At 43.9% G+C, this 27,147-nt stretch overlaps 2 protein-coding genes across 2 annotated transcripts in view; both read right to left on the bottom strand.

Moving 5' to 3' along the window:
* Nucleotides 1-1,418: 1,418 nt before the first annotated feature.
* LOC311125862 (uncharacterized protein) overlaps nt 1,419-27,147 on the bottom strand; it is a gene marked incomplete at its 3' end in the record, with an annotated part of 51,163 nt that continues 25,434 nt past the window's right edge. The window contains exon 5 of the mRNA XM_084199894.1: nt 1,419-1,562. Coding sequence (XP_084056020.1) covers nt 1,419-1,562 — 144 coding nt within the window. The remainder of the gene's footprint in view (nt 1,563-27,147) is intronic.
* Nucleotides 16,561-25,075, bottom strand: LOC311125860 (uncharacterized protein; the record flags this gene model as incomplete). Its single annotated transcript, XM_084199892.1, has 7 exons — nt 16,561-16,797; nt 17,078-17,369; nt 17,703-18,020; nt 18,386-18,614; nt 18,745-18,829; nt 19,191-19,307; nt 25,038-25,075. 7 exons carry the CDS (start codon nt 25,073-25,075, stop codon nt 16,608-16,610), a joined length of 1,269 nt encoding a protein of 422 aa, XP_084056018.1. The 3' UTR covers nt 16,561-16,607.

Below are 27,147 nucleotides of genomic sequence, written 5' to 3' on the forward strand. Positions count from 1 at the left end.
AGGGAATGATGTGTTTGTTTAATATTGTTTCAGGACTATGAAAATGGAAAAAAGGATTAGCCTATGGATTATGAAAACAACAAAAATAAATGGGAAAACGGGAGAGGAGAAATGACTAGAGACAGTGTTGTTTAACTCACTGACCATGACCAATGAGTTCTTCTTACCTTTGTTCAGTAGAAAAGTCTCCCTCTCTGAACTCTATAGGAAGATTCATAGACAGGTCACTCTTCATGGACACACAGCTGGGTACAGGGGAGGCTGGTCTCTCCTGCTTGATTGGGCTTCAACACAACAGAGACAAACATTACATCTCTCATTTACTCTGAGCTCAGATGGGGAAACATAAGAAGAGTTTCATTTCAAAACGCTATATATCCATTTTCAGAAATGTTCGTAAATTAGCTTTTATTTTTTGAAGAAATGATGAAAGAGATTGGTGTGTTTTTTCACTATCTAATCATGGTATGGGGTTGTTCAATGACAGACATGTATTTGTTTAAAATCTATCACTTGATAGTTTCATTTCAGAGAGACAAATAATCATGTTTTTTTGCAAAATGCTATATATCTGCCTCAGTCACAGAGAAATAAGTAGTACTGCTAGGTTTTACACAGTAATAATATATATCTGGCTCACTCTCAGAGAAATAAGTAGTACTGCTAGGTTTTACACAGTAATAATATATCTGGCTCACTCTCAGAGAAATAAGGAGTACTGCTAGGTTTTACACAGTAATAATATATATCTACCTCACTCTCAGAGAAATAAGTAGTACTGCTAGGTTTTACACAGTAATAATATATCTGCCTCACTCTCAGAGAAATAAGTAGTACTGCTAGGTTTTACACAGTAATAATAAATTCCATCGCTATCGGGAAACCGGGCCCAGAGTGACTTACAATACAGTTGCCATATTGTAGTGTATTCAAGCTTTAAAAAGGCTTCTAGAGTTTGTAATTTCCACTTAAAAAATGTCAAACTTGATTTGCCCTAATGAAAAATTTACCGACCACTACAAAAAAAAATCATGAATTATAATTCCACATAATAATTTACATTTCCTATTGCTGCAGGATTATTTTCCTGCTGTGAGAAACTGGGTCAAATTAAGATATGGTATCTGTAAGTGCATTCATCTTAAGATATCTAGGTGAGACAACCACGTATCACAGTCAAATATACAGGATACGAACATTACATTCCAGCTAAACAAAGGATATATAGCATTTAGCCAAAAAAACTTTTATTTTTATACACATCTCAAATCCATTAATAAAAAATCTGAGAACAGTAATATTGAAGGTACCCAGTAATATTGAAGGGACCTAAGGCAATCATTTCTGCTGAAAAACAATTGTGGATATAGCGTTTCGGAAATAAACGTACGAATTCTTAAACAAAATTGTAATCTCACCTCTTAGCTTTGGTGTCATGTCCCCCAGAGAGACTCATTTTAGAGGCAGGGACCCCCTCCTCTCTCTCCCCAGAGAGACTCATTTTAGAGGCAGGGACCCCCTCCTCTCTCTCCCCAGAGAGACTCATTTTAGACCACTGACCCCTAAACAGAGATGCAGCATGTTGGTTGTGGTTACCACAGTGACAACTAATTCTAGAATGTCCATTGTTCTCATTTACTCATGATCTCTTAGAAATAAAAATGTACTAACAGACATATTGAAACAGTCAGGCTATTTAATGCAATCAGATGAACATCTGGTTGTGACATCTCTTCTCCATGTTAACTGTCAATAATAATAATAGGTCACTGTTTGTTAAGGTAGTTATAGACAGTGCAGCAACACAAGGCCATGTCTCACACTTATTTGTATTAATTAAAAGTCGGCCATTTTTTGTCTTTGAATCTGAGAATGTAGACAGAAGGGCTAAAACAGGCATGATTTATCTGAGGGGAAATCATTGATCCATTCAGAAAGTATTTTTGCAACAAGTAGGAGATTTATATTTTGTAACGTAGGCTAGGTTATAATATATAACAGAGGTTTGTTAGTGATATGCAGATGGAGGTCTATATCTCAGCTATAGCCTACATATCCTAGATGACCAGCCTAAACCTGTTCAGATCAGTTCCCATAACGTTATAACAGTAACAGTAGCAGGAGCCTAGTCCTTATACAGCAGGAGGTCTATACCTCAGCTATAGCCTACATATCCTAGATGACCAGCCTAAACCTGTTCAGATCAGTTCCCATAACGTTATAGACCTAACAGTAGCAGGACAGAGCTTGTAGCCTAGGCATGACATGTTTCACATTTCCAACAGAGACCATCAAGTTGGTCAGCATGATAAGTGATCATATATCAAACCTACTCTGACTATTGAATGTCTGTAAACGACCTAACTTGCTAATATAATAGTTCTATGTAGCCTAGACTTACCAGAGTCTGCCCGTCTTTCCTTCAAATCAACACATTTACCCTAATTTTAATGTTGCCGAGCAATGTGTCCCACAGTTTAAACAGCCATTTTGTAAGTGCGTAGGCTACACACTTACTTTTAATTTCATATGAGGAAACTGGTGCGGCCGCCTGTTTTCTTGCAGATGAAGTAGCCTCTCATAGGGAACTCATTCAACCAGCCTAAACAATAGTAAATAAAATATGTCAAATGGTCAAAAAACAATGGTCTAAAGAGAATCATGTCCTCCTAATATAGCCATGTACATTAAAGACAGGTATATTGCTTCAGATGTAGGATCTTAATTTGAGGCCGTTTGCTACAGCAGGAAAATAATCCTGAGGCAACACTTTTTCAAAAGGGAAAGATGGAAAAGTGGAAATTACAAACTTCAGAAGCCTTTTTAACCCTCAAATACACAACAAGTTTTCTTTCTCCTGCAACAGGCTGATTAAATTAAGATCCTACATCTGTACAGAGCTTGTCTTTATCTAAATCAAGGCAGTTTGCATTATTGGCAATGATGTTGCAACTGTCAGCTGCTGTAAACCTATGTGATTGGATGTTATAGACCCCCATTTGAACAGTTGCTGGAGAGGATGAATATGAGGTTGAAAAGTGGAGGAATTGCCTTTTAACACTAGAATCAGACCCTAAAAAAACCTATGTCCTGCTCCCTGACTTTTCCTAAATGTTTGTATTTTACACTGCTCATTTGTCAGAATTTTTACATCACGAACAGAAAAGTATTATATGCCTTGTTACCCGTTGTTTTCACACCTATTCCCAACTTAATCTGCCAAGACAATGTGCCACTAATGAGTCTCTCTTTCCTCACTGAATAAATAACAAATGGATGAATGGGCAATAGTTTTGCACCTTACTTCACAATTGAATTTGAATTAGGCCTAACTGAATGATAAGGAGGGTGCAGATGTTGAATTCGTTTAGAACAATAGTGTAATGATGAGTTTGTGTTATGCCTGTTTATCAGCAGCAAATCATTTGACCACACGCCTTGTGGGTTGATACATTTATCTTTTATGTTTTACTTTGTAAATGGGACGGATTTATTTTCTATAACTCTGTTACTAATTAAATGTATTGTGGGAAACAAAAACGTGCTATGAGTTGCAGAAGGCCTTTAGAATAATATCCTTGAATCTATCCAAGTTGATGAGCGGGAAACAAACTGATGCCAGTCAGCCTCACAGCCGGCCCATCAAAACTACACCTGAACTATACCTCAACTCATTGCACACATGATAAGAGTTAGCCTATAGACCAGATTACATTGACAATAATCTGATGAGTGACAATATTATCAGTTGTCAAATTGTACATGAAGAGATGGACGCATCTTGTAATTGACAGATGCAGGGAAAGGAGCATCTCTTTATCAAATCCTCCTTCAGAGTCACATGCAGGTAAAACATTGTGATTTCTATATAGTGCTGTATCTGAAAGAGCATATTCTGCAGTTTCTATGACACTTACCTTTATCAAATAACTCTCCAAATTCAAGAGGTGAAGCTCTATTTCCAAATTTCATTTTTTCACCAACATCCCTGCTGTTCATTCATTTAGCACATGACCACTCTAGTGCCAGCATTGCTCTGGTTACTAAGCAACAACGAGTAACATAATATTCTGTCGTCAATGGATGAATGGCCAATAGAAACCAGATAGAAACTGATAATGACGCATGTGACTTCTGTTTTTGTTAGCAGCGGATGCCGAAACCAACTTGCTCAGTGTCTTTCCATATCTGGGGAAAGATTAAACCAGACCAGCTGAGTGAGAGACTGTCTGAGACTGTGGTTTTGAGACACGTGGAGCCCCCCCAAAAAATACACAATGTCAAGACAGCAGGTCCTGCTCTCCCACTTCCCCAAGAACCACAGCTCCCACTGGGGAAAAATACACAATGCCAAGACAGCAGGTCCTGTTCTCCCTCTTCCCCAAGCACCACAGCTCCCACTGGGGAAAAATACACAATGCCAAGACGTCATTCATACTACCCAGCTGTCCATTAAAGACTTCTCCATGTTTCTTTAAGATGGCAGGTAGGTCTGTGTCTCCATGTGTCATTGTATGCACTGATGGCCAGTCCAGTGTGATTTTCTCCAACTATGAACCTCCCAGTAGTGATGCATAGTCTCCTTTCACAACATAGAGTGGCAGCTTTTCAGTTTGTCTGTTTACCTGAACTGTGACATCAGTGATGCCTCTCACAGCGACAGATTCACCTGTGTAAGTCTTTAACACGAGGTGCGCTGGTTGAAGTGGAAGGTGTTTCAGTGTCTTTTTTCTGACACAAGAGATACAGCTGCCCCTGTGTCAATCTCCATACCCACCGGCTGTCCCTCTAGCAAGGGGGAGACATAGTAGCCGTGCGGCCCGCCAGGAAAAAGTCCGGATTTTCAGTGTGACTTCCTCGTCTGATGAGTCACTCACCTCAGTGTTCTCTTACTCAACAGTGTGAACATGTCTATGTGTCTTTCGTTGGAATGTCTGTTTCTTGTTTCCCGTTTTTGTGATTTCTCTGTTCTCTTTTTGTTTCTGGAGACTTGTCCGATGTGGCCCTTTTTACCACAGGCTGGACAATCCATGTCCTTCCACCAACATGTTGATACCTGATGTCCCACCTTGCCACAGTGGAAGCAAGTGACTTGATTTCCCTGTCTCTGATTTTCAGTTGAAACTCTGTGCACTTTTCCTTTTTTTATGATTAACTTTTTTTTTATTTTCAAAGGAACACAGACAAGAACAAATAGCAGCAGGAATGGTTATACAGCTAGAGACACAATACTGTTAAAATATATATCAGAACAAATAGCAGCAGGAATGGTTATACAGCTAGAGACACAATACTGTTAAAATATATATCAGTATATTATGGAAATTAGTTATTGCAGATACATACAATTATAATAAACCACATATACAATCACCCACCTCAACTGCATCAACCCACCCTCCAACCCCTCCTGGGACCACCCCAACCCACCCTCCAACCCCTCCTGGGACCACCCCAACACACCCTCCAACCCCTCCTGGGACCACCCCAACCCACCCTCCAACTCCTCCTGGGACCACCCCAACACACCCAACCTGATCTCCATTAAATTAAATACTAAATCAAGGTACACATTTGCACGAAAATTATAATTAACGGTCAATCTGTTGGGTAAAACCCACTACAGGAGTTATTTTATGGTTTCAGCTGCAATTGTTGTTTGGCTAGCCCCATGGATCCTAGCAGTGGATAGTTCTAAATAAATGATATCTGTAAAAGTGCTGATCCAATGAGGTATGTTGGTTGCCATCTTAGTTCCAACATCTTTTTAGCTGCTGTCCAACCTGACAACATTATACGTCTTTGCTGTAATGACAGTGGTGAATTATCATTCAGTAATAACAGTTAGGGGGAACAAGGTATGAGGATACCTCTTTCCAAAACATGTCCCCTGGTCACTCCCAGTACATATGATTAAAGGAGTCCAAGGCACCTTGATTACATAGATCACACAGAGGAGCGGTTGTGATTTTTATTAAATGATGTTTTCTAGGTGGAAGGTATACCCTGTGTATGAGATTAAAATGTATCAGCTGATGATTAGGATTGTTAGATGAACCCACTAAGTTCATGATGAACTCAACTGGTGAGCCTCTTTAGCAGCTAGTTCCATGGACACACTGATTTCAATGTCCTTTGCCAAGGTCAGATGACTTTCAGTCAACAGTCTCTTTTGTGTAGCTTCACTCCGTAGCCCACATACTAGTCTGTCTCTAATGATGTCATTTAGAACAGCATTAAACTCACAGTGTTCTGATAGTTTATTTAATGCAGCAGCAAACATTGTTACTGATTCTCCCTCTTCCTGATGTCTCCTGTGGAACCTGAACCTTTCAGCATTAACTAGTGGTTCTGGTGAAAAATGTCCTTTAAGTATCTCCACAATATCCCCATACGTCTTATTACCTGTTCTGTCTGGCTGTAGCAGGCTGCCTAGTAAATTAAATGTCTTTGGCCCCATTACACTAAAACATGTAGGCACAATGTTGTCCTCATCCATGTCATTTACAAGAACAAAATATTCAAACCGTTCTGTATATGAGCTCCACTGCTCAATACTTTTATCAAACTGTCCAATGTTTCCAACAATTCCAATAATTTTTCATTTCTCAACAAGCTCCTGATTGTCACTCACTTCAATATTGTCCTCAACCACAGCAATATTTTCCTCAGTCACGTGATCTTCGATCACTTCACTCACTGACGTTTCCTCCTAAGTTCACTCATTTAGCAATTTTTTATTCCAAAGTTCATCTTCACAGTTGAATAAATGTCCTTTCCTTTATTCAATGTGGGGGAAAAAAAGTATTTAGTCAGCCACCAATTGTGCAAGTTCTCCCACTTAAAAAGATGAGAGAGGCCTGTAATTTTCATCATAGGTACACGCCACTATGACAGACAAAATTAGACAAAAAAAATCCAGAAAATCATATTGTAGGATTTTTAATGAATTTATTTGCAAATTATGGTGGAAAATAAGTATTTGGTCAATAACAAAAGTTTCTCAATACTTTGTTATATACCCTTTGTTGGCAATGACACAGGTCAAACGTTTTCTGTAAGTCTTCACAAGGTTTTCACACACTGTTGCTGGTATTTTCGCCCATTCCTCCATGCAGATCTCCTCTAGAGCAGTGATGTTTTGGGGCTGTCGCTGGGCAACATGGACTTTCAACACCCTCCAAAGATTTTCTATGGGGTTGAGATCTGGAGACTGGCTAGGCCACTCCAGGACCTTGAAATGCTTCTTACGAAGCCACTCCTTCGTTGCCCGGGCGGTGTGTTTGGGATCATTGTCATGCTGAAAGACCCAGCCACGTTTCATCTTCAATGCCCTTGCTGATGGAAGGAGGTTTTCACTCAAAATCTCACGATACATGGCCCCATTCATTCTTTCCTTTACACGGATCAGTCGTCCTGGTCCCTTTGCAGAAAAACAGCCCCAAAGCATAATGTTTCCACCCCCATGCTTCACAGTAGGTATGGTGTTCTTTGGATGCAACTCAGCATTCTTTGTCCTCCAAACACGATGAGTTGAGTTTTTACCAAAAAGTTATATTTTGGTTTCATCTGACCATATGACATTCTCCCAATCCTCTTCTGGATTATCCAAATGCACTCTAGCAAACTTCAGACGGGCCTGGACATGTACTGGCTTAAGCAGGGGGACACGTCTGGCACTGCAGGATTTGAGTCCCTGGCGGCGTAGTGTGTTACTGATGGTAGGCTTTGTTACTTTGGTCCCAGCTCTCTGCAGGTCATTCACTAGGGCCCCCCCCCCCCCCCCCCGTGTGGTTCTGGGATTTTTGCTCACCGTTCTTGTGATAATTTTGACCCCACAGGGTGAGATCTTGCGTGGAGCCCCAGATCGAGGGAGATTATCAGTGGTCTTGTATGTCTTCCATTTCCTAATAATTGCTCCCACAGTTGATTTCTTCAAACCAAGCTGCTTACCTATTGCAGATTCAGTTTTCCCAGCCTGGTGCAGGTCTACAATTTTGTTTCTGGTGTCCTTTGACAGCTCTTTGGTCTTGGCCATAGTGGAGTTTGGAGTGTGACTGTTTGAGGTTGTGGACAGGTGTCTTTTATACTGATAACAAGTTCAAACAGGTGCCATTATTACAGGTAACCAGTGGAGGACAGAGGAGCCTCTTAAAGAAGAAGTTACAGGTCTGTGAGAGCCAGAAATCTTGCTTGTTTGTAGGTGACCAAATACTTATTTTCCACCATAATTGTCAGGGTTGAGTGTAGAGGTAACGTGGAATCACACGCAGGACACACAGAGATTCGAAACAAATGTCTTTAGTAAAGTCCGAAAATACAAGCCAAACACGGCAACAGGCCACAGGCAAAACATACGCACACTGGTGTGAACCAAAGTAAATGCGCACAACGTGCAGGACTCTCTCAAACAAAACGAAATACAGAGAGCACAGAACAGCGAACCAACTACTACACGTGACATCGAACAATTACACACAACACCTGACCAAACACAAGAGAACTAAATAGGACGCATAATGAACACTTAACAATGAACAGGTGTAACAATCAGACAAAACTAATCAAACATAGAAACATAGAACGGTGGCAGCTAGTACTCCGGAGACGACGACCGCCGAAGCCTGCCCGAACAAGGAGAAGGAGCAGCCTCAGCCGAAACCGTGACAGTACCCCCCCTTGACGCGCGGCTCCAGCCGTGCACCGACCCCGGCCTCGGGGACGACCAGGAGGACGCGGAGCAGGGCGCGTAGGATGACCACGATGGAACTCGGTCAGAAGAGACGGGTCTAGGATGTCCCTCCTCGGCACCCAGCACAGCTCCTCCGGGCCGTACCCCTCCCACTCCACGAGATATTGGAGACCCCCCATCCGGCTTCTCGAATCTAGGATGGACCGAACAGTGTACGCCGGAGCCCCCTCGATGTCCAACGGGGGCGGAGGAGTCTCTTCTATCTCATAGTCCTGGAGTGGACCAGCTACCACCGGCCTGAGGAGAGACACATGGAATGAGGGGTTAATATTCTTGTAATCAATGGGCAGTTGTAACCTGTAACTCACCTCGTTCAATCTCCTCAGGACTTTAAAAGGCCCCACAAACCGCCGACCCAGCTTCCGGCAGGGCAGGCGGAGGGGCAGGTTTCTGGTTGAGAGCCAGACTCGATCTCCAGGTGCGTACACTGGCCCCTCACTGCGGTGGAGATCAGCGCTCGTCTTCTGTCGACGGATGGCTCGCTGCAGATGGATGTGTGCAGCGTTCCACGTCTCCGCCGAGCGCCGCACCCACTCATCCACCGCAGGGGCCTCGATCTGGCTCTCATGCCAAAGTGCCAGAACTGGCTGGTACCCTAACACACACTGGAAAGGGGTTAGTTTAGTGGAGGAGTGGCGGAGAGAGTTCTGTGCCATCTCGGCCCAGGGAACATATCTCGCCCACTCCTCCGGCCGGCCCTGGCAATATGACCTCAGAAACCTACCCACATCCTGGTTGACACGTTCGACCTGCCCATTACTCTCCGGGTGGTAACCCGAGGTAAGGCTCACCGAAACCCCCAACCGTTCCATAAACGCTCTCCAGACTCTGGAGGTAAACTGGGGGCCTCGATCAGACACTATATCCTCGGGTACCCCGTAATGACGGAAGACGTGGGTAAATAGAGCCTCAGCGGTCTGTAGGGCAGTAGGAAGACCCGGCATGGGAAGGAGACGACAGGCCTTCGAGAACCAATCCACAACGACCAGGATGGTGGTATTCCCCTGTGAGGAGGGAAGGTCTGTAACAAAATCCACCGAGAGGTGAGACCAGGGTCGTTGTGGAACGGGCAGGGGTTGTAACTTACCCCTGGGCAAGTGTCTGGGCGCCTTACACTGGGCACACACCGAGCAGGAGGAGACATAAATCCTCACATCCCTGGCTAACGTTGGCCACCAGTACTTTGTGCTAAGGCAGTGCACTGTCCGGCCAATACCTGGATGCCCAGAGGAGGGTGACGTGTGAGCCCAATAAATGAGCTGATCCCGGAACTCGAGCGGGACGTACGTCCGACCCACCGGACACTGTGGAGGGCTAGGGTCGGTGCGTAATGCCCGCTCGATCTCGTATCGACCTCCCATACCACCGATGCAACCAGACAAGACTTAGGTAGTATGGGAGTGGGCTCAACGGACCTCTCCTCCGTGTCATACCGCCGAGACAGGGCATCTGCCTTCCCGTTCTGGGACCCAGGGATGTAAGTGATCTTAAACACGAACCGGGCTAGAAACATAGTCCACCGAGCCTGGCGAGGATTCAGTCTCCTAGCTGCCCGAATGTATTCCAGGTTACGGTGGTCAGTCAGAATGAGAAAAGGGTGTTGAGCCCCCTCAAGCCAATGCCTCCACACCTTTAGGGCTTGTACCACGGCTAACAGCTCCCTGTCCCCTAAGTCATAATTACGCTCCGCCGGACTGAGCTTTTTCGAATAAAAAGCACAGGGGCGGAGTTTAGGTGGTGTGCCGGACCGTTGTGAGAGAACAGCCCCGATACCGGCTTCAGACGCGTCCACTTCCACTTGGAATGGTAAAGCGGGGTCCGGGTGCGCCAGCACTGGAGCCGAGGTAAACAGGTCCTTCAGTCTCCCAAAAGCCCTGTCCGCCTCAGCTGACCACCGCAAGCGCACCGGACCCCCTTTCAGAAGGGACGTTATGGGAGCTGCCACCTGTCCAAAACCCCGGATAAACCTCCGGTAGTAATTCGCAAAACCCAAGAACTGCTGCACCTCTTTAACCGTGGTTGGGGTTTGCCAATTACGCACGGCTGACACACGGTCAACCTCCATCCTCACCCCTGACGCAGACAACTGATAACCCAAAAAGGAGACCGACTCCTGGAAGAACAGACATTTCTCGGCTTTGACATACAGGTCATGCTCCAACAGCCTCCTCAATACTCGGCGCACCAGGGCTACATGTTCGGCCCGGGTAGAACTGTACACCAGAATATCGTCTATGTACACGACTACTCCCTGCCCCTGCATGTCCCGGAAAATCTAATCTACAAAGGATTGGAAGACTGATGGAGCATTCATTAACCCGTATGGCATGACGAGATACTCGTAATGACCGGAGGTAGTACTAAATGCTGTCTTCCATTCATCGCCCTCTCTAATGCGCACCAAGTTATATGCGCTCCTGAGGTCCAATTTTGTGAAGAACTGTGCCCCATGTGATGACTCCGTCATAGTCGCAATCAGCGGGAGTGGATAACTATATTTCACAGTAATCTGATTGAGACCGCGGTAAACAATACACGGGAGCAAACCTCCATCCTTTGTCTTCACAAAAAAGAAGCTTGAGGACGCGGGTGAAGTGGAGGGCCGTATGTATCCCTGTCTCAGAGACTCGGCAATGTATGTCTCCATTGCCCTCTTCTCCTCCTGTGACAAAGGATACACATGGCTCCGCGGGAGCGCAGCTCCTGCCTGGAGGTCTATCACACAATCCCCCTGTCTATGAGGTGGCAACCGCGCCGCTCTCGTCTTGCTAAACACGAGTGCCAAATCCTCATACTCGGGGGGAATGTGCAATGCGGGCATTTGGTTCGGACTCTCCACCGAGGTCGCCCCTACGGAAACACCCAGACATAGCCCCTCACACTGAGCAGACCACCCCTTAAGAGCCCTCTCTCGCCACGAAAGAGTAGGATCATGGGTAATCAACCAGGGAAGCCCCAGCACCACCGGATACGCAGGAGAGTCGATCAGATAGAGCTGAATCGTCTCCTCATGACCCCCCTGCGTCTCCATCCTAAGTGGCACTGTGACCTCCCTAATCAACCCTGATCCTAACGGACGACTATCTAGGGCATGTACAGGGAAAGGATTATTTACCGGAAGGAGGGGAATCCCTAACTCTACACAGAATTTGCGATCTACAAAATTCCCAGCTGCGCCTGAATCTACTAGCGCCTTATGCTGGGAACGAGGTGCAACCTGTGGAAAACAAACAGGTATGGTTATGTGTACGACAGAAAGCTCTGGGTAAGTGGGGCACCTACTCACCTGGGAGGACTCCCCAATGTGTGGCCTGCCTTCTCCTCCACCAGGAGACCCTCCCCAGCACCTAGCCGCGGTGTGCCCTCCACGGCCACAGTTGGTGCAGGGGACGGCCCCCCTCGGGCTCCTTCTTCTCCTTCCTCTAGCGCCAGCACCTCCGAGCTCCATAGGGCTCGGCTCGGAGGTGCTGGAGGGTGGAATGGGCGACCCCCACCTGGGACGCCCACGGGTAGCGAGCAGGGTGTACAGCCGAATGGCCATGTCAACCAATTGGTCAAATGAAAGCGTAGTATCCCTGCACGCCAACTCTCTGCGGACGTCCTCCCGGAGGCTGCAGCGGAAGTGGTCTATGAGTGCCCGCTCATTCCACCCTGCATCTGCCGCTAGAGTCCGGAACTCCAGTGCAAACTCCTAAGCGCTCCTCATCCCCTGCCGGAGGTAGAATAGATGCTCCCCCGCCGCCTTCCCTTCCGGTGGATGGTCAAACACAGCACGGAAGCGGCGGGAGAACTGCATAGGTGATAGTAGCGGCGTCTATTCTCCTCCATTCGGCGTTGGCCCACTCCAACGCCTTGCCGGTGAGAAAGGAGATGAGGGCGGAAACGCTCTCGTGTCCCGAGGGCGCCGGGTGTACGGTGGCGAGGTAGAGTTCAACTTGCAACAGGAACCCCTGACACCCGGCAGCGGTGCCGTCGTACGCCCTCGGGAGCGAGAGCCGAATCCCACTGGGTTCCGGAAGTTGGACAGGCGGGCTGACCGATGGTGATGGTACGGTAGGTGGGGGTGTGGGTACCCCGCTGGTCTCCCATCGATGGAGGGTGTTCATCACTCGGTCCAGGGCGTGCCCGATTTGGTTGATCCTGTCCTCCTGTCCACGAAGGCGCTCCTCGATGATCTCTTTGCATACGGGTGCTCCTGCTGATTCCATAGAGATGGTGTGTAATTCTGTCAGGGTTGAGTGTAGAGGTAACGTGGAATCACACGCAGGACACACAGAGATTTGAAACAGATGCCTTTAGTGAAGTCCGAAAATACAAGCCAAACACGGCAACAGGCCACAGGCGAAACATACTCACACTGGTGTGAACCAAAGTAAATGCGCACAACGTGCAGGACTCTCTCAAACAAAACGAAATACAGAGAGCACAGAACAGCGAACCAACTACTACACATGACATCGAACAATTACACACAACACCTGACCAAACACAAGAGAACTAAATAGGACGCATAATGAACACTTAACAATGAACAGGTGTAACAATCAGACAAAACTAATAAAACATAGAAACATAGAACGGTGGCAGCTAGTACTCCGGAGACGACGACCGCCGAAGCCTGCCCGAACAAGGAGAAGGAGCAGCCTCGGCCGAAACCGTGACAATAATTTGCAAATAAATTCATAAAAAATCCTACAATGTGATTTTCTGGGGAAAAAAATCTCAATTTGTCTGTCATAGTTGACGTGTACCTATGAGGAAAATTACAGGCCTCTCTCATCTTTTTAAGTGGGAGAACTTGCACAATTGGTGGCTGACTAAATCCTTTTTTTCCCCACTGTATGTTCCTCCCTTTTAATCATTTTGTTTTCCCGCTCCGACGTCCGTCTCCAGTCCTTTTCTGCCGTCCATGACGATGTTAACTCTCTCTCTTAGCTAGCTAGACTATTCACCTGCCTCTGCTATCAATACACTATGCTAACATTAGCCTTTTCTGGACCACAGAAAATAACAGTCTTAAACAGTTGTAAAAACCCACTTCTTCCAGACAGAATAGTTCCTGTAGATTCAGACTTACTCATCGCCAATCTTTTGTTATGTCTCGTTGGTGTCATAACCACGTCTGTATAACAATTCAATAATGATGAGACAGGAGACAGGAATCAGTTCAACCATTTATCTGGAACGTGATCATCTCAACACATACAAACCCCCATGATGCTCTGCAGCACAACCCCAATATACAACAAATACATAGATAAGTAAATGGACACTAAATAAAACTCATAGAGGAATTTTAATGTTCAGTTGTAGAAAGTAGGGTCATGGGATAGGGTCAGAAAGGTCAGTATGTTTGATTACTGGTTCCAGAGGTGACATAACAAGCATAAGGTCCATTATAACACAGTGAAGTAGAGGTGGGAGCTAAAAGCAGACATGTACAGTGAGACGGTGTGAGGAGGTCAGGGGTGAAACACTAGATCAGGACAGGTAGAAATGGCAGGGCTGGAAATAGACACAGAGACACATTCTGATCATGGCTCAGACCTGACCTGAGACACCCAAACAGAAGATGCCATAGCAAAGTCCTGTCCAGTAGGCTATATGGGATTTCCTTTCATCAAAATCCTACACATGGTAATGTGTTCAGTGTGTGTGTTTGTGTTTGTGTGTCCAGTGTGTGTGTGTGTGTCAAGTATGTGTGTGTGTGTCCTGTGTGTGTGTGTCCATTGTGTGTGTGTGTGTCCAGTGTGTGTGTGTGTATGTGTTCAGTGTGTGTGTCCAGTGTGTGTGTGTGTGTGTGTGTGTGTGTGTCTGTGTCCAGTGTGTGTGTTTGTGTGTGTCCAATTTGTGTGTTTGTGTGTGTGTGTTTGTGTGTGTGTGTGTGTGTCCAGTGTATGTGTCTGTGTGTCCAGTATGTGTGCGTGTGTCCAGTGTGTGTGTGTGTCCAGTGTATGTGTGTGTGTATGTGTTCAGTGTGTGTGTTTTTCTTTTGTGTGTGTGTGTGTGTGTTTCCTTTGTGTGTGTCTCCAGTGTCTGTGTGAATGTGTGTGTCCATTGTGTGTGTGTGTGTGTGTGTGTGTGTGTGTGTGTGTGTCCAGTGTGAGTGTGTGTTTGTGTGTCTGTGTGTGTCCAGTGTGTGTGTGTGTGTGTGTGTACAGTGTGTGAACAGTGTGTGTGTCCAGTGTATATGTGTGTCCAGTGTGTGTGTGTGTGTGTGTCAAGTGTGTCCAGTGTGTGTGTGTGTGTGTGTGTCCAGTGTGTGTCTGTGTGTGTCCAGTGTATATGTGTGTCCAGTGTGTGTGTGTGTGTGTCAAGTGTGTCCAGTGTGTGTGTGTGTGTGTGTGTGTATCCAGTGTGTGTGTGTGTGTGTGTGAGTGTGTCCAGTGTGTGTGTGTTTGTCCAGTGTGTGTGTGTCCAGTGTGTGTGTGTCCAGTGTGAGTGTGTGTGTGTCCAGTGTGTGTGTGTGTGTCCAGTGTGTGTGTTTGTTTCCTTTTTGTGTGTGTGTCCAGTGTGTGTTTGTGTGTGTGTGTGTGTGTGTGTGTGTGTGTGTCCAGTGTGTGTGTGTGTGTTTGTCCAGTGTGTGTGTGTTTGTCCAGTGTTTGTGTGTGTCCAGTGTGTGTTTGTCCAGTGTGTGTGTGTCCAGTGTTTGTGTGTGTGTGTGTCCAGTGTGTGTGTGTTTGTGGGTCCAGTGTGTGTTTGTGTGTCCAGTGTGTGTACTGATACACGTGCACACACACACACACTGGACACACAAACACACTGGACCCACACACACACACACACACACACACACACACACACACACACACACTGGACACACACACACACACACACACACACACACACACACACTGGACACAGAAACACACACATACACACACTGGATACACACACACTGGACACACACACACACACACTGGACCCACACACACACTGGACACACACACACACACACACACACACACACACACACACACACACAGTCTTTATATAACTAAGTCCAAGTTGTGGTCAGAATGTTTGTCTTAACTAGCCTGATAACTCCAACATGTCTGATATGAACATTGACATAAACCCTCTACATACTTGAGTTTCTCCAGTCTGCAGTGTGGATCCTCCACTCCAGCAGAGAGCAGTCTGACTCCTGAGTCTCCTGCGTGATTGTAGCTCAGGTCCAGCTCTCTCAGGTGTGAGGGGTTTGACTTCAGAGCTGAGACCAGAGAAGCACAGCCTTCCTCTGTAACTAGACAGCCTGACAGCCTGCAAAGCGTCAAATCATATTAAAACCACACTACTATTCTTTGGAGTTGAGTCATTTTCTGTCTGAGTGAGTAGATAACATGTTTCTAAACACTACTAAAGTAATCCTGATGATGCCAAGATTGAGAAATATCATGAATGAATCATGAATAATAATGAGTGAGAAAGTTACAGAGGCTACAACAAAACATACTAACCTCTCACCATTACCCTCAAATAAAAGGTTACAGGGGCGGCAGGTAGCTTAGTGGGTAAGAGCGTTGTGCCAGTAACCGAAAGGTCGCTGGTTCTAATCCCCGAGCCGACTAGGTGAAAAATCTGTCGATGTGCCCTTAAGCAAGGCACTTAACCCTAATTGCTCCTGTAAGTCGCTCTGGATAAGAGCGTCTGCTAAATGACTAAAATGTAAAATGTAAATGTAAAATTATGTACTGTCACCTAATATGAAACATTCTATCTGAAATCCAAAATGCTGGAGCATAGCACCAAATTTTAAAACTGTAAGCTTCACTGTCCAAACACATATGGTGTGGACTATGTGTGCCTGGTAAACACATGTGGATCTGGTGAACAGTTACCACTTGTTGACCAACTACAGGAATACTGACCTCAGAGTCTCCAGTTTACAGTGGGGATTCCCCAGTCCAGCAGAGAGCAGCTTCACTCCTGAATCCTTCAGGTCATTGTTACTCAGGTCCAGCTCTCTCAGGTGTGAGGGGTTTGACTTCAGAGCTGAGACCAGAGAAGCACAGCCTTCCTCTGTGACTCCACAGCCTGACAGCCTGACAGAGAGATCATAATGATTTCACAAACACACTGTTAATTTAACACCAGTAGTGTAGAAGGACTATGGCAGATGCATTTGGTTTATTCTCTTAAACAACATATAGATTCATCTTCCGTCTCCTAGAATTGTATGGTCATATTGTTATACTAATATGAACATCAATGCATTGATTCAGTATGTTTTTCAATATTAATTATATACATATTATAATACGTATATTTCTCTGAACATTTCTTCCTGATGATTAGTACTTAAATGTCATTTTATATACTCACAGAGCAGCTCTGGAGGCTTTGACCACTGGCAGCAGCCTCAGAAGACCTTCCTCTGATCTGGAGAATTTCTTCAGGTCAAACACATCCAGCTCCTTTTCTGAAGTCAGCAACACAAAGACCAGAGCTGACCACTGTGCAGGTGAAAGTTCTTCTTCTGAGAGACTTCCTGATCTCAGGTAGCTTTGGATCTCCTCCACTAGAGAATGGTCATTCAGTTCATTCAGACAGTGGAACAGATTGATGCACCTCTCTGGAGAGGGATTCTCCCTGATCTTCTCCTTGATGTACTTGACTGTTTCTTCATGGCTCTGTGAGCTGCTTCTTGTCTTTGTCAGTAGACCTCGTAAGTGCTTCTGATTGGACTCCATTGAGAGGCCCAGAAGGAATCGGAGGAACAGGTCCAGGTTTCCTGTCTCACTTTGTAAGGCTTCATCCACAGCACTCTTGTAGACAGTAACTTTACGCTTGTGTCTGATCCTCACAGAAAAGTTACTGGACGTTGATTGAGGTTTGGCCATTAGATTCTCATTGTTGTTGATGAATGAGAGGAACACATATACAGCAGCCAGAAACTCCTGAATGCTCAGATGCACGAAGCAGTACACCTTGTCCTGGTACAGCCCACATTCCTCTTTAATGAGCTGTGTGCACAATCCTGAGTACACTGAGGCTTCATTGATATCAATGCCAGCCTCTTTCAGGTCTTCTTCATAGAAAATCAGATTGCCCTTCACAAGCTGTTGAAAAGCCAGTTTTCCCAGTGACAGAATGCTCTCTTTATTCCAGTGTGGACCTGTCTCTTCTTTCCCAAGATACTTTTCATTCTTCTGTTTGGTATGAAACTCCACAAGGTGTGTGTACATCTCAGTCAGAGTCTTGGGCATCTCTTCTCTCTTATGTTTCAGCATGTGTTCAAGGACTATTGCAGAAATCCAACAGAAATCTAGAAATAACACAGAGGATATTAATATTACGTCTGTTTTAATGCCTACACTATTGTAGGACTGTTATAAAGTTTTAAATAAAAGTAATCTATTCTCTTAACTGACTGTAAAAATGTGTAAATGTTTTCATAATGACTGATTATATTATTATTATTCGGTGTTACTGATGGTATCTTTAATGTTGTCTATCTCTCTCTTCCTCACTCCTCTTCTCTCTGTCTAAATTAATCATTTGATGAGGTCACTAGTTGTTGTGTTAAGGCTGCTACAATATCATTGAGTTACACAGCTACTTTAGCTGTATTTTAGCTACAGCTTTTAAATGTTCTAAAACAGCATTCAACATGAGGCAGACAGCTCTTACTTTTCTCCAGTGTGTCAGCAAGCTCCTTCTGGTTCATTTTCCTCAGGACGTGCAGTGTGATCTTCAGAGCCCCCTCTCTGGCACTGCTCTCCTGCTTCTCATCTTCAGCATCCACCACTTCCTTATCCTGCTTCTGACTCTCAAAGCCTTCTGGGAGTTCTCGACTAAGAATCCTCTTGAACATCTTCAGCTCGTTCTTCACAAATGTCATAATATTCTCTTCAAGTAACTGAAATAAATCAAGTAAATAAGTTAAGCAAGAGACAAAAACGCTTTCTCATTAACACATTAATGAATGATTGACAGATTAACTTTACTTGAGGTAAACAAAAACAAATGTACATAACAGGACCACATACACTGAAAATGGAGGCCAGGTCTGTTTGATGACTCTGGGAAGACTGACCACTGATAATCTCTGACTCTGATCTCTCCTGTTGGTTTCTGTGGACAAAACATGATATTACATCTCCTCTTCCAGGGAGTGCACACACACACACACACACACACACACACACACACACACACACACACACACACACACACACACACACACACACACACACACATACACACACACACTCACTCACACACTCTCACACACACACACACACACACACACACACACACACACAGGGAGGGAATGTTGTGTTTGTTTAATATTGTTTCAGGTCTATGAAAATGGAAAAAAGGATTAGCCTATGTATTATGAAAACAACAAAAAGAAATGGTAAAATGGGAGAGGAGAAATGACTAGAGACAGTGTTTTTTAACTCACTGACCATGACCCATGAGTTCTTCTTACCTTTGTTCAGTAGAAAAGTCTCCCTCTCTAAACCGTATAGGTTGAACCATAGACTTGTCACTCTTCATGGACACACAGCTGGGTACAGGGGAGGCTGGTCTCTCCTGCTTGATTGGACTTCAACACAACAGAGACAAACATTATTTCTCTCATTGTTTAAATCGCTTGATGGTTTAATTCAGAGAGACAAATAATGTAGTTTTCTTTGCCAAATGATATATATCTGTCTCACTCTCAGAGAAATAAGTAGTACTACTAGGTTTTACACAGTAAAAATATATATCTGCCTCACTCTCAGAGAAATAAGTAGTACTGCTAGGTTTTACACAGTAATAATATATATATCTGCCTTACTCTCTGAGAAATAAGTAGTACTGCTAGGTTTTACACAGTCAAATGTAACAAATAACTACATTTTTAATAAACATCTGTACAAATGTACAAAATTCAATACAGTAATATGAGATCTGTACATAAAACATTTACATTTTCGTCATTTAGCAGATGTTCTTATCCAGGGTCTCACAATAGCATCTTAAGGCTAAGTTCATCATTAGAATCTATCTAGTTTATTGATAGATCCTTCGTAGGAGCATTGTTAAATCTCTGAGCTGTTTCCCAAAACCATCATTATTAACGTTGCACTTGAAAACGCTCATATTCTAACACCTGCCTCAGACCACTTGTAGAACAGCCAAGTGCGTCGTTAGATGCTTTTTTGCCCTCCCGCGTCACTTTATACACAGAAGATCTCCGCTAAACAAAGAATCACATGGTTTATCCGTCTCTTTGTGACCGCAGATAAATTCAGAACAAAGTTGACTACAAATACAAAGTTGCAAATGTCTTTGCAATTGATTCAAACAAGGGAAGTACACAAATTTGGTTCAAATGAAAACCGAGATAACTGCATTACAGTATAAACAGTAGGCTATAGGCCTATTTCAATCATATTGGAATATATTCAATGTTCAATATATTTAGTTTTATTTTGCTACTTGTAGGCTACTGTCTGTAATTTGTCTCAATATATTTCATGATGTGTAGCCTAACATGTGAACAATGATGTGCCGAATCTGTGATTTAGTGCATTTTTATTGGGTAAGCACTAGAATAAACTACCTCAATATTTGCAGCTGTAGGTAGTAATATCTTTCTAGAAGCTGATCCGTGGTCAGTATTGTGAAATAATTTTAATGTTAAGGAATGATTTTAATGGACAAAACTGATCCGAGAGCAGCGGTCCCTTTCTTTCGATCCTATCAGTATCGATACATGCTCCACCGGACGTGACTGATCCAGTTTCTACTGGTCTGCCTGCAGATATGGAACTCTGACCTGTTCACCGGACGTGCGACCTTGTCCCGAACCTGCTGTTTCAACCCTCTCTCTCTCTCTCTCCCTCTCCTTCTCTCTCTCTATCACACCTGCTGTCCCGACATCTGAATGCTCGGCTATGAAAAGCCAAATGACATTTACTCCTGAGGTGCTGACGTGTTGCACCCTCTATAACCACAGTGATTATTATTTGACCCTGCTAGTCATCTATGAACATTTGAAAATCTTGAAGAACGATCTGAACTTAATGGCCATATCCTCTTATAATCTCCTCCCAGCACAGCCAGAAGAGGACTGGCCACCCCTCAGAGCCTGGTTCCTCTCTAGGTTTCTTCCTAGGTTCCAGCCTTTCTAGGGAGTGTTTCCTAGCCACCGTGCTTCTACATCTGCATTGCTTGCTCTTTGGGGTTTTAGACTGGGTTTCTATATAAGCACTTTGTGACAACTGCTGATGTAGAAAATGTATTCTGGGAATACATATGAAGCAAACCAGGCCAGGGTTTGGGGTTTGAGAAGTCAATGAGAGGTAAAAATGACTTCCTTAGTTGTTCATTTTGAAAATGTTCTGTCTTAAGTAGTTTAACAAACTGACACATTTTCATGTTAGTCAAAAACAACTTTATATCGAAGGAGTGGCTTTGAGTTGACGGCCTGCACATGTGCAGTTCGGCACAAGACGACCATTAGACCCATTGACATATTTCTGCGCATGAGCTTCAAAACAAATCAAATTGTATTTCTCACATGCGCCGAATACAACAGTGGTACACTTTACCGTGAAATGCTTACTTACGAGCCCTTTCCCAACAATGCAGATGAAAAAGTCACAAAAATTAGCTAAATAAAAAAAGGAAATTGTTACATAATAAAATAACAATAATGAGGCTATAAGGAGTACTGAGTCAATGTGCAGGGGTACCAGGAAGTTGAGGTAATTGAGGTAATATGTACATGTAGGTAGGGGTAAAAGTGACTAGGCAATCAGGATAGAGATTACATCTCCTCATCCAGGGAGTGCACACACACACACACACACACACACACACACACACACACACACACACACACACACACACACACACATAGGGAGGGAATGTTGTGTTTGTTTAATATTGTTTCAGGACTATGAAAATGGAAAAAAGGATTAGCCTATGGATTATGAAAACAACAAAAATAAATGGGAAAATGGGAGAGGAGAAATGACTAGAGACAGTGTTGTTTAACTCACTGACCATGACCCATGAGTTCTTCTTACCTTTGTTCACTAGAAAAGTCTCCCTCTCTAAACTCTATAGGTTGTTCAGTAGACCGGTCACTCTTCATGGACACACAGCTGGGTACAGGGGAGGCTGGTCTCTCCTGCTTGATTGGACTTCAACACAACAGAGACAAACATTACGTCTCTCATCTACTCTGAGCTCAGATTTGGAAACATAACAAGAGTTTCATTCCAAAACGCTATATATCCATATTCAGAAATGTTCGTAAATTAGCTTCTATTGTTTACAGAAATTATCAAATAAATGGTTGTGTTTTCTCACTAGCTAATCATGGCATGGTGTTGTTCAATGACAGACATGTGTTTGTTTAAAATCGATCACTTAATGGCTTCATTTCAGAGAGACAAATGTTTTTTTTTGCCAAAGCTATTTAGAGTTGTTAAACGGGTGTGAAGAGTGTGTTGGTATAACGGTAATATTGTCAAAATTCCGCTTGTAACAACCATCAGAATTGGTTAAAGAAATATGCATTCCATTATATTAGGCAATAATGAAGATTAGGCAAAGTGGTCGTGTCGTGAAAATTCTATTAAATGTCTTCCATTGCAACGAGTCCAGTCAGGGTGCTGCAGAACCCCTGCAGTACCTCCACTGACACCGGATTGAGAACTCCTGATTTAGCAGATACTCTAATCCAGAGTGATTTACAGTAAGTGCATTCATTTTAAGATAGCTATTTATTTTAGAAATAAACATAATAAATTCTTCATAAAATTGTAATCTCACCTCTTAGCGTTGGTGTCATGTTCCCCAGAGAGACTCATTTTAGAGGCAGGGACCCCCTCCTCTCTCTCCCCAGAGAGACTCCTTTTAGAGGCAGGGCCCCCCTCCTCTCTCTCCCCAGAGAGACTAATTTTAGACCACTGACCCCTAAACAGAGATGCAGCATGTTGGTTGTGGTGAACACAGTGACAACTCATTCTAGAATGTCAATTGTTCTCTTTTACTCATGATCTCTTAGAAATAAAACATTTACTAACAGACACATCCAAACAGTCGGGTGATTTAATTTAATCACAGGAACATTGTTACGTTCCTCAACAAGAAATAAAACATTGTCTCTCAAACAGAAGAAGGAACTAACAAAGAGTCACTAACAACAACCAAAACGAAACAGGTGGTTTTAGGAGGGGTTCTGAAAGACACTCATGGGGGTGTCCACTAGTGGTGGGAATCAGAGGCTTTCTGAACGCTTTGGGGCTTTCACCAAATTGTGCCGAAAATGCCATTGATAGATTTGAGTCCAATAAACAACATTTAGTTAGAATGTGTGGTTCGCTTTTTGCCTCCAGGTTCACTATGTTTTCAAAAACGATGCATATGTGGTATTATTTAGGATACTAAAGACAGAATATTATCATAGGCTACACTAAATAAAACTCATTATTTAAACAAGGATGGGAAGATAGTGTGGTTCCACAGAAAATAATTGTTCAACTATAGCAGGGATTCAATCTTGTGCCTATGTTGATGTCTGATCCAAATCCCCATCCCTACCTGCTGAGCTACCATTCAGTGGCTACAAACTGGAAGACATCAAACTAAATGTGTAAATAAGGTGTCCAGTGGAGGTAAATACTTTGCTTTGAAAAAAGCACCGGCACCAGGGAGAAATCAGTGAGATCTCTCGCATTTTGCAACACATGGTTCGAAAAAGCATGAGATCAAACAAAGCTTCGGACGTCATTGATCATGTGGTTATGTTACTTCGAAACTATCCATGGCAGTGTTTCAAACACTTAAAAGACTCCCTCTCCCCTCAGCCCTCAAGTTAAGTGGACACTTCTGATGACGTATCATGACGTATGATGAGTGGACACTTCTGATGACGTATCATGACGTATGATGAGTGGACACTTCTGATGATGTATCATGACGTATGATGAGTGGACACTTCTGATGACGTATCATGACGTATGATGAGTGGACACTTCTGATGACGTATCATGACGTATGATGAGTGGACACTTCTGATGACGTATCATGACGTATGATGAGTTGACACTTCTGATGATGTATCATGACGTATGATGAGTGGACACTTCTGATGACGTATCATGACGTATGATGAGTGGACACTTCTGATGACGTATCATGACGTATGATGAGTGGACACTTCTGATGACATATCATGACGTATGATGAGTTGACACTTCTGATGATGTATCATGACGTATGATGAGTGGACACTTCTGATGACGTATCATGACGTATGATGAGTGGACACTTCTGATGACGTATCATGACGTATGATGAGTGGACACTTCTGATGACATATCATGACGTATGATGAGTTGACACTTCTGATGACATATCATGACGTATGATGAGTGGACACTTCTGATGACATATCATGATGTATGATGAGTTGACACTTCTGATGACGTATCATGACGTATGATGAGTTGACACTTCTGATGACGTATCATGACGTATGATGAGTGGACACTTCTGATGACGTATCATGACGTATGATGAGTGGACACTTCTGATGACGTATCATGACGTATGATGAGTGGACACTTCTGATGACGTATCATGACGTATGATGAGTTGACATTTGCAGGGCAAAGGGTGAGGGAAGAATGAATTAATTTTAAATGGACCGCCCTTGCCCAGAAATATGCCACTTGTTCGTCCCACGGTTGTGTTTTCAGTCATTATAGCGACCGTTCTCTCTGCGTGGTGCGTGGGAAATACATCTTACATCTTCAGCCGTTGTAGGAAAGATGCATCTTAAAACACTGGTAAGCCTAAATTCCATCGCTATCGGGAAACCGGGCCCAGAGTGACTTACAATACAATTGCCGTATTATAGTGTAATTTAGCTTTTAAAAAACTTGATTTTACAAAATATTTTAATGAATTATAATCCACATAATAATTCAAATTTCCTGTTGCTACAGGATATTCTTTCTATTTCTGCTGTGAGAAACTGGATCAAATTAAGATATGGCATCTGTAAGTGCATTTATCTTAAGATAGCTAAGTGAGACAACCACATATCACAGTCAAATATACAGGATACGAACATCCCATTCCAGCTAAACATTGGATATATAGCGTTTTGAAAAAAAATCCAATTTTCATACACATCTCAAATCTAGAACAGAAATATTGAAGGTACCAACCAATAAGCAGTCATTTCTGATGAAAAAAACACAAATGTGAATTTTCTTTGTATATAGCGTTTTGGAATATAAATTCTTAAACAATATTGTCAGCTCACCTCTTAGTTTTGGTGTCAGGTCTCCCAAAGAGACTCATTTTAGACCACTGACCCCTAAACAGAGATGCAGCATGTTGGTTGTGGTGAACACAGTGACAACTCATTCTAGAATGTCCATTGTTCTCTATTATTCATGATCTCTTAGAAATAAAACATTTACTAACAGACATATCCAAACAGTGAGGTTATTTAATGCAATCACATGAACATCTGGTTGTGACATCTCTTCTCCATGTTAACTGTCAATAATAATAATAAGTCACTGTTTGTTAAGGTAGTCATAGACAGTGCAACAACACAAGGCCATGTCTCACACTTACTTGTATTCATTAAATGTAGGCGATTTATTGTCTTTGAATCTGTTCTTTTCTAAACGTATCTGAGAATGTAGACAGAAGGGCTAAAACGGGCTTGATTTATCTGAGGGGAAATCCCGAGTGGCGCAGTGGTCTAAGGACTGTGCCACTAGAGATCCTGGTTCGAATCCAGGCTCTGTCGTAGCCGGCCGCGACCGGGAGACCCATGGGGCGGCGCACAATTGGCCCAGCGTCGTCCAAGGTAGGGGAGGGTTTGGCCGGCAGGGATGGCGTTTGCAATGCCAGGGTTGTGGGTTTGATTCCCATGGGGGGCCAGTATGAAAAAAATAATGTATGCACTCACTAACTGTAAGTCGCTCTGGATAAGAGTGTCTGCTAAATGACTAAAAATGTAAAAAATGAAATCATTGATACATTCAGAAAGTTTTTTTTTGCAACAAGTAACAGATGTTATGTTATGTAAAGTAGGCTAGGTTATAATGTAAACTCAGCAAAAAAAGAAACGTCCCTTTTTCAGGACCCTGTCTTTCAAAGATAATTCGTAAAAATCCAAATAACTTCACATATCTTAATTGTAAAGGGTTTAAACACTGTTTTCTATGCTTGTTCAATGAATACACTATACACCATGAATACACTATTCTCCCTATACACCAAGTCACTTGGCTCTGTCATATCCTCACATGGCCTTTCCTATCATTGCTACGCTGACGATACACAACTAATCTTCTCCTTTCCCCCTTCTGATAACCAGGTGGCGAATCGCATCTCTGCATGTCTGGCAGACATATCAGTATGGATGACGGATCACCACCTCAAGCTGAACCCTGGCAAGACGGAGCTGCTCTTCCTCCCGGGGAAGGACTGCCCGTTCCATGATCTCGCCATCACGGTTGACAACTCCGCTGTGTCCTCCTCCCAGAGTGCGAAGAGCCTAGGCGTGACCCTGGACAACACCCTGTCGTTCTCCGCCAACATCAAGGCGGTGACCCGCTCCTGCAGGTTCATGCTCTACAACATTCGTAGAGTGCGACCCTGCCTCACACAGGAAGCGGCGCAGGTCCTGGTCCAGGCACTTGTCATCTCCCGTCTGGACTACTGCAACTCGCTGTTGGCTGGGCTCCCTGCCTGTGCCATTAAACCCCTACAACTCATCCAGAATGCTGCAGCCCGTCTGGTGTTCAACCTTCCCAAGTTCTCTCACGTCACCCCCCTCCTCCGCACACTCCACTGGCTTCCAGTTGAAGCTCGCATCCGCTACAAGACCATGGTGCTTGCCTATGGAGCAGTGAGGGGAACGGCACCTCTGTACCTTCAGGCTCTGATCAGTCCCTACACCCAAACGAGGACATTGCGTTCATCCACCTCTGGCCTGCTGGCTCCCCTTCCTCTGCGGAAGCATAGCTCCCGCTCAGCCCAGTCAAAACTGTTCGCTGCTTTGGCACCCCAATGGTGGAACAAGCTCCCTCACGACGCCAGGACAGCGGAGTCACTCACCACCTTCCGGAGACATTTGAAACCCCACCTCTTTAAGGAATACCTGGGATAGGATAAAGTATTCCTTCTAACCCCCCCCCCCCCCCCCCCCCCAAATTGTAAAGTGGTTATCCCACTGGCTATAGGGTGAACGCACCAATTTGTGAGTCGCTCTGGCTAAGAGCGTCTGCTAAATGACGTTAATGTGCCCTTGAGCAAGGCACTTAACCCTAATTGCTCCTGTAAGTCGCTCTGGTTAAGAACGTCTGCTAAATGACTAAAATGTTAAATGTAAATGTAATAAACAATTAATGATC

This window comes from Coregonus lavaretus, assembly GCF_964263955.1.
Source record: "Coregonus lavaretus genome assembly, contig: HAP1_SCAFFOLD_1508, whole genome shotgun sequence".
NCBI lineage: Eukaryota > Metazoa > Chordata > Actinopteri > Salmoniformes > Salmonidae > Coregonus > Coregonus lavaretus.